We start from the raw sequence: 8,897 nt of genomic DNA, 5'->3' as shown, positions 1-8,897 counted from the left end.
ACCTGAACAGTGTTTGTGTAAAGTTTGGTGTGGATTGGAACCCCCCCACCCGTTGCCCTCCAACAGCAACTACATGAGAAACATTATTTATTTTATTCATGCTTTAAATAATCTGTAATCACTCGGGGGGAGGGGGGGGGGGGCGAGGAGAGAATAAAAGATGAATTAAACAAAGATATTTACATACTGTATGTACATGAGGAGACATAAGGTGCATACGGTACAGTATGTACATGAGGTTGGACATAAGGTGCATAAGGTACAGTATGTACAGTATATGAGGAGACATAAGGTACATATGGTACAGTATGTACAGGAGGAGATATAAGGTGCATAAGGTACATTACAGGAGGAGAAGTGAGGTGCATAAGCAGCAGCTATATAGGCCTACCATACATGATTATGTGCAATAATCCACACTGTCGTCTTTCTGGAAACAGATGATCACATCATATCGTATCATCATATATCATCATATCTTTAATCTGATTGGCTGATTCTTCTGAACTACAGAACGAGTCCTCCTTCACTCTCTTTCAGACTACAGAACTTCTCTTTCAGTAAACATCTGTTTATTCTGATCTGTTTATTCTCATCTATTAAATTCAGTTCGGTTTTGATCAGTGATGATTAAGATTACAGCCACCCTCCTCATCCTTTCCTCTGTACTTCATGTCAAAGCGATCCCAGGAAGTAAGTACATTATATTTATGTTATTATATAATATACATTTATATCTACTGTTATTATATAATACCAAAGATGAACAATGCACATTACAAACAAATGACACAAGCACGCACGCACACACACACACGCACGCACGCACGCACGCACGCACGCACGCACACACACACACACAGTTGTTGTGACACATGAAATAAATCATTCCGTATGAATTACTTTCATAATTAAATTCAAAACAAAAAAAAACATTTGAATCTGTTTCAGTGAATAAAACGTTTGACAGGAAGTTACTTTTAAAATCCAACCTTTCACTTCATGTAAGAACCAAACATGCAGTGGTGTAAAGTAACTAATTACACTTACATAAGTACTGTACTCAAGTACAATTTTGAGGTCCTTGTACTTTATCTTTACTGGAGTATTTCCAATTTCCAGTACTTTTACTTCTACTCCAATACATCTCACAGGCAAATATTGTACTTTAACTCCACTACAATGATTTGAAAACTTTATTTACTAGTTACTTTGCAGATATAAATTATAACATTATAAAAAATACATTACCCACTTTAACCCTATTTTATACCTAGGCTATTTGAAAATAGCCGATCTACAAGCTCACAACGCGTCGCATGTTGAGAGCTTGTAGATCTGCTATTTTCAAACATTTTAGTACTTTTACTTTTGGTACTTTAAATACATTTGTATAGCAATACTTTTGTACTTTTACTCAAGTAAATTTTAAATTCCAGACTTTTACAGTACTTGTAACAGAGTACTTCTAAATTGCAGTATTGATACTTTTACTTAAGTAATATATTTGAATACTTTTTCCACCACTGCAAACATGATTGTTTAACATGATGATTATGTGTTATTGTCACTGTGAAGAAGTTTGTTGTTGAATTTAATGTCATCTTTGTTTTATTTCCAGTGTTCCACGAGGACATTAAAGTCCTTGGCTGTTCAGACACAGTCAAAGACTCATATAAAGAGTGGATGATCGCACTGGATGGTGAAGTGATGATGTACGCAGACTTCAACAAGGGGAAGGTGGTGGAGCCTCAGCCTCCGTTTGTAGATCATATCACCTACCCAGGAGCTTATGAAGGAGCTTTGAATGAGCAGGCGATCTGCAAAGCCAACCTGGACACCATTCGCACTGCCTTGAAGAAACCACCAGTGAAAGGTACATGAATACTATGAACACAATAGTTATTAACTAAAAACGGTTGAATATTTAACATTAATGAAAATGTTTAAACATGTATATTAAGCATTTATGGTGAAATATGTTTTAAATAATGATATATTTCTAGTAAACATGAATATGTGCTCAAGGTGCTTCATTTCATTTATTTTTCACAAATCTATGCATTAGTATCTGCTCTTCACAGCCTGAGCTGTAGGTGAGGTATAGATGGTACAACTATGTAGATTCAGTGGTGTGTTCTACCGTGTTACACTATATACGTAGTATACTGTGCAGATTTTTATTTTTAAGTGTATACCATCCAAAAAGCGTCTGAGGAAGCGTATCCAGTGTTGATTTGGTGAATCTATCTCTGGTGGGACACTATTTTAAAGACGTCACGCGCACGTGGCATAACACCTACACCAGGGGTAGGCAATTGAGATAAGCCTAGGGCCAATATCACTCCCAGACATTCCATCGCGGGCGCGCGCGTGCATGTGCGTGCACAACACGCAAAATTTTTCGGGTCTAATTCGGGTCTAACTCGGTCTAATTCGGGTCTAATTTGGGTCTAATTCGGTTCTGTTTGACCAATATAAATCAACATTTTTTCCGGTTTAAATATCAGCACAGGCGATTTTTCTGGTGATTTTTTTTTTTCTTCTCCATTTTCCTCTAATCTAGCTATAAAATGTTATAAATCCTTTAAAATGCATCGTGTTTATGAGTGCATGATTTCAAAAGTGGGTTCAGGTTCTATGAAATAAGTATTTATAATTATTTTAACATTAATTTTTAACACTTTTCAGTAAATCATTCATACTGTATCTTTCTGTATTTGGATATAATAGATATAATAGCGGCATATATGTGAGACTATCGGTCTGATACTGTATAAAAATAAAATCCCTCCCCCCCAAAAAAAAAATCAAAAAATATTTTTCTAAAAAAAAAAAAAAAACATTTTTTTTTTTTTTCAAAATTATCTCACGGGCCAGATATTATTTCTGGGGGGCCAATTTCGGCCCGCGGGCCGCCTATTGCCGACCCCTGACCTACACTACAGGTCACACAATGGACAATTTATATGCATCTAGGCTCATTCCTATGTTAATTCACCTGGTGTGACACCCGGCAGTTGGCAGCCTTTGTTGAGGTGTGAACTTAAGGGTTGTTTTAATCGATGCGTGTGCGTGCTCCTGCTCAAAAGACTGGTGGGACGGCGTGTTACCGCGGCCCATGACCAATGACCACTGCGCGTATCTGATACACTTTCATTTATTTATTTGGATTTTCAATTAAAAGACATATGAATCATGTCAAAATCCAAGATAATACGATTATACAACAGTTACCATCAAGATGTTCCTGTGATTCATGAATACAGTACATGTACTCAAGTACTGTACTTAACTACAATTTTGAGGCATTTGTACTTACTCGAGTATTTCCAAATTCCAATACTTTTACTTCTACTCCACTACATCTCAGAGGCAAATATTGTACTTTTACTCCACTATAATTATTTGAAAACCTTATTTAGTGACACATTTGGCCTATGGGGGGGGCAGTTAGCCTAGTTTTGATATTATACAGATGATAATAAAACTGAACATTAATGACATTTTTAATTGCCTATTTCCAGATGGATATGTGTTCTATATGGCTTTCCGCTGTGTGTTTAACTCCAGTGAGTTGAAGGACATACAGTACATACAGTCATATAATTTCGATGGTGATGAGATCACCAGGTGGGACAGTAGAGTAGATCAGTGGGTTGGATACACTGAGTTTGGTGTGGAGAACACAGAGCTCTGGAATAAAGATCCTACACTACTGGCTGGGATCAGAGCAGACCGAGGGGCATTCTGCAAACCCAACACTGAGAACTACTACCGCAATGTTCTGAACAAGAGAGGTGAGCTGATCTCAGAGCAGCACTCAACACTCATCACCTCATAAACCATAACATGAAATCACATGATTCTATTCAGAGATGATTAATGGTGTTAATATTGATCTGATAATGATTATAAAACATTACTTAATCTGCAATAATTTGATGACCGGTGGAAAGATGCTGATGTATCCGGTAGGAGACTCAAAGGAGACTCTTTGAGTCTTCTACCGGAGAGACCGCCAGTCATCAAATTATTGTCTCAGGAATGAGACAAAAACTAAAAAATCTCCATGAATTCAATGCTTCATGGGGTGTATTTGATAGAAAATAAGTCATTTTTGGGGTGAACTACTCCTTTAAGCCTGATTTATACTCTATCCTAACACGCTGTCACACAGTGGAAATAGCAGATCTACAAGCTCACAACATGTGGTGTCACCATCGTACACCGAGTATAAATGAAACATATAGATCTATTTCTGAGTGTTTTCATCCTCATATAATGACCTGCCTAAAACAGAGACACCAGGATTAATGTTTTTTAAATTAACTTTAAAAAGAACCATGCAGGCTAAAACACACCTCTATACACTTCATTTCACCACCTGATTTTATATTTGAATTATTGTCTTTACTAGTTGTTTTGTATGTTTTTAATCACTTTAGTAATATTTTACAGGATTATGTGATTTGTTTTGTTTGTTTCTACTCTACTTCATTCAAACTATTTTCATTAAATGATATTTAATGGTTTATTGTTGTTTATGTAAAGCACTGTGTAACTATGAATTATTCAATATGTTTAAATACATTATATCAATGCATTCTACTTTGTAGAAAACAGTAGACTATTGTAGAATCTACAGTACTCTATGAAATGTTATTATCTGGTAACATTTGACACTTGTACAATTGCAATGTAGGCATTTATCAGACACTCTTAATCCAGAGTGATTTACAGTAAGTAAGGAAAACACAAGGTGATACATCAAATGCATAGAAATAGTAATCTAGGATCATAGGTAAACCAAGAACATATCATCAGTCTAAACAGTATAATATAAAACAAAAAAAGAATCTGTACATTGAAACTATCCAAACTATAGGATGCCAGGTCTACAATGAACCTGGCATCTGTCTACATAACATGATATCTAAATTACATTTTAACCATGCATAAGCCTGCAAGGTCATCAAGGCTAGATCTAGTGCTACAGTCTTCAGATTATGGTATTGGGAGTGAGTCTGCAGCTCTAACTGCAATGGGGAGTTTGTTCCACCGTTTGGGAGCCAGAAGGGAGAACAGTCTAGGGCGTGTGGAGCGTTGTCCAGGGTCTTTTAGAGAAGAGAGAAGAGTCTAGGACGTGTGGAGCGTTGTCCAGGGTGTTTTAGAGAAGGGAGAAGAGTCTAGGACATGTGGAGCGTTGTCCAGGGTGTTTTAGAGAAGGGAGAAGAGTTTAGGACGTGTGGAGCGTTGTCCAGGGTGTTTTAGAGAAGGGAAAAGAGTCTAGGACGTGTGGAGCGTTGTCCAGGGTGTTTTAGAGAAGGGAGAAGAGTCTTGAAGATATGGGGGTGTCATACCTCTGTGAGGGCAGCAACTGGGAGCCAAAGGAGGGAGAGGAGATCGGGGGAGAGCCGGGAAATGTGAACATTTTGTCTGTTTGAAGACCAAGCGTGTTGCAGCTTTCTGGATCATTTGGATCACATTTGGATGATATACAATTGTTAATTATAATGACATGTTCCTACGACTGATATAGTATAATAATAATAATAAGGGTAATAATAATAATAACAATAATAATAATAATAAGGGTAATAATAATAATAATAATAATGATATAATAATAATAATAATCTTATTTATCCAGTGGAGCCCAAAGTGAGACTGAAGTCAGAGACTCCCCCTCGTCGTGGAGAACACACTGACATGCTGAGGTGCAGCAGCTACGACTTCTATCCTAAAGTGATCCTGGTGACCTGGTGGAGAGGTCAAGAACCTTTGACCTCTGGTCTCTCCTCTACTGACGAGCTGTCTGATGGAGACTGGTACTACCAGTACCACTCCTACCTGGAGTACACACCCAGGTACACACCTAACAGACACCTATACATAGAAATACACAACTGATAGACACCTTTACTGGTACTACCAGTGTGTGTGTGTGTGTGTGTGTGTGTGTGTGTGTGTGTGTGTGTGTGTGTGTGTGTGTGTGTGTGTGTGTGTATCACAGATCAGGAGAGAAGATCACATGCATGGTGGAACATCCCAGCCTGACCGCGCCTATCAAGATGGACTGGGGTCAGTTACTGTAATCTACTGTCAAAATAGCAGATATAAAAGCTCATAGCGCGGCACCGAGTGCCGCGCTATGAGCTTGTAGATCTGCTATTTTTGAAAAATCGTGAACATTTGTGCAAATCTTTGAATATATATATTTTTAAGCAAACATTTGTAGCCGTCAAATGTCTCTCTCAACATATGTCTTAATTTTTCTGAAAAAATATATCAGTGGTGCTCAAACTTTTTTTTGGCCGCTGATCGTTTTTGGCCGCTGATCCCCATCAAAATATGTTGATCCAGAAGAAATTGTTTGAGTTAAAAATGTTGTTTAAAAAATAAAATATATAAATTATATTCAAACATTTGCATAAATGTTCAAGATTTTTCAAAAATAGCAGATCTACAAGCTCATAGCGCGGCACTCGGTGTCGCGCTATGAGCTTATTGATTTGATAAAAGCAGATTAAAGACCAGCTTGATTTGATAAAAACAGATAAAAGACAAGATTGATTTGATAAAAGCAGATCAAAGAGTCATCATGGATTATCAATGTGAAAACAAGACCGTTTTCTAAGACAGAACAAGCGCTGATGTTCTTTTTTACAAACTGCCTCACAGTTCTGAATCTATGACTCTGTCCCAAGATACTTTCTGCACATTCCACAGCCTGGTTTATAATCATCATAGTAAAATGTTGATTCATGTCTTCTAAAATCTATCATCATATCCTTTGTTTTGGATGTATTTAGCGCTAAGAAGGACATGTCACATCAGGTGACAAACTCCTCAAGGACTGGACCAATAGGGTTGGACTCATTATTACTGAACAGACTCACAATGACTGTGTCGTCTGTTTATTGTTTATTGTGTTTGGTTGTTGTAGCTTATTGTCAGATGACTCCATGTCAGAGTCAGTGAAGAACAAGGTGTTTTAATCTACTGTAATAATATGATATGATATGATATGATATGATATGATATGATATGATATGATATGATATAATATTTGTATTGTCAGATGACTCCATGCCAGAGTCAGTGAAGAACAAGGTGGCCATGGGAGCATCAGGTCTGGTTCTGGGTCTGGTCTTGTTCCTGTCTGGGTTCATCTACTTCCAGTGGAAGAAACGAGGTGATTAGCATGTTTAATTAACATGTTTAATTAATTATCATACTACCAGTGGAAGAAATTAGGTCAGATCAACAGAGGATCACATGACATGTGGAACCCTCACAGAAATGCAAACACACAAACAAATATGTAAATCCAGAACCTAAACTGGTATATATCGGTTAAGAACCTTAACCGGTTTAGACCAGTTTCGATGACCTAGTTAGAGGTCAAAGTGTGTTCTATGTTGTCACATTTAGCTTTAATACATCAGTGTTACATTTAGTCCTAAATAAGAGTCAATGTTCACATTAGTTCAGATGACTGAACCCTAATGTTGTTGTGTTGTTGTGTTATTGTGTGTACATTTATGCATTTTATGTAGAAATAAACACAATACAGTACATAGGATTTATTTGTGTGTTTGTTTTAACTGTCTCTCTTCTTCTTATATCAGGTCGTATTCTGGTGCCGACAACCAATGACGATCTTTAGACTCCTCCCACACACCCAGGTTCACTTCCTCTTTCTTTGTACTAAACTTTTTTTTTGTAATGTATAAAAGTGTATAAAACTATTAACATACACAAAACAACATGCTTGTGTAAGAAGTGAAACAACTAGCCTGATAAACCATCCTGGTCGCGTGAATTCACATTATCATGTGTCTTCTGCTTAACTTCTTATAATAATGTGGTCAGATGGGGGGGGTCCTCTTGGTAAACTAACAACTTGCTCATGATCTTTTAACCATGTATAGCATAGTTTTAAATCATTAAACCATTAACAAACATTTGACAAGTTATGCATAACACATTAACTGATAATTTTGGAACGATTCATTTACTATTATAAGGGAAGGTTATTCTAAAGTGTTAACATGTTCACACAGTTAATACATTCTGATTCTTATTGGTTTATTGTCTTTTCACAGAACACCTGAGTGTGTTTTCAGAGAAGCAGAGAGTCATCACTGCCCTCTGGTGGAGAGACAGGAAAGTTGTGTGTCCATTCATCTTTAAATACTCACAGCAGCACAATGATGACATCATCATCCGTTTTTACAAATGTGTCCTTTCAAAATGCTAATTGGCTAGCCAAGGCTAACGATAATTAGTGTGCGCCCATGTCAACGTGGTTTTGAGGTTAGGGTTAAGGTTAGGTTTATAGACATAGTGTTTGTGAGGTTAAAGGTCAGGGTTTAAACACCACAAACGGATTACGTTGACACAAACACACTGGAGTGGTTTAGAAGCACTTTAGAAGAAAACTAACACTTATGTCATGGACATGGGCTTTTGGGACAGGACAGCCCCTCTTTGGTACAACGTTTAGGTCCGCGGCGCCGTATCGACCCGTTCCGACCCACTTAGTAATAATACTGAGTGCCAAAGCATGTAGGCCTACCCTGTGCCCTTTTTATACAGTACCAGGTAGGACAACATATTTGCATTCCTATGGGTGATGGTCGCTACACTGAATGGACTCGGCCGTGGGTGGGTGTGAAACGGATAATGGCCGTATTGATTGACGGACGATCGCCGCTTTTGTTCTCGAGGGGCTGGGTTCACACTTTCTTCAAACGCCGCGGCACACGTCAGCAGTACTCGTGGACCAAAATTGGGACGCCTACCAGGGTTGATAATCACTGGCCTAGGTCATTGCTAGTAATATCTCTTTAGTGTGTGAAGTCCTTTAGTGTGTTAAGTTATTCATTAAT

The 8,897-nt window shown here is 37.7% G+C and overlaps 1 protein-coding gene across 1 annotated transcript; it reads left to right on the top strand.

Annotated features, from left to right (window-relative positions):
* The first annotated feature begins 554 nt into the window (after window positions 1-554).
* LOC311052377 (H-2 class II histocompatibility antigen, E-S beta chain-like) lies at window positions 555-8,383 on the top strand. The gene is made up of 8 exons (XM_084067308.1): window positions 555-693; window positions 1,622-1,876; window positions 3,528-3,800; window positions 5,654-5,870; window positions 6,017-6,084; window positions 7,085-7,198; window positions 7,635-7,691; window positions 8,112-8,383. Exons 1-7 carry the CDS (start codon window positions 627-629, stop codon window positions 7,670-7,672), a joined length of 1,032 nt encoding a protein of 343 aa, XP_083923434.1. The 5' UTR covers window positions 555-626; the 3' UTR covers window positions 7,673-7,691; window positions 8,112-8,383.
* Window positions 8,384-8,897: the final 514 nt, after the last annotated feature.

The sequence above is a fragment of the Gymnoscopelus microlampas genome (genome assembly GCF_963454915.1).
Source record: "Gymnoscopelus microlampas genome assembly, chromosome: 9".
NCBI classification, from domain to species: Eukaryota; Metazoa; Chordata; class Actinopteri; order Myctophiformes; family Myctophidae; genus Gymnoscopelus; species Gymnoscopelus microlampas.
The sequence above is the reverse complement of the archived record's forward strand: the minus strand, read 5'-3'. Positions and strand labels throughout refer to the sequence as shown.

What these genes read in the sequence shown, in the direction of transcription:
- LOC311052377 (XM_084067308.1), top strand. Translation starts at nt 627, where the DNA reads ATGATTAAGATTACAGCCACCCTCCTCATCCTTTCCTCTGTACTTCAT. An exon ending in TACCTGGAGTACACACCCAG is followed by an intron (nt 5,871 to 6,016) that starts GTACACACCTAA and finishes TGTGTATCACAG; the next exon opens with ATCAGGAGAGAAGATCACAT. An exon ending in GCCTATCAAGATGGACTGGG is followed by an intron (nt 6,085 to 7,084) that starts GTCAGTTACTGT and finishes TTGTATTGTCAG; the next exon opens with ATGACTCCATGCCAGAGTCA.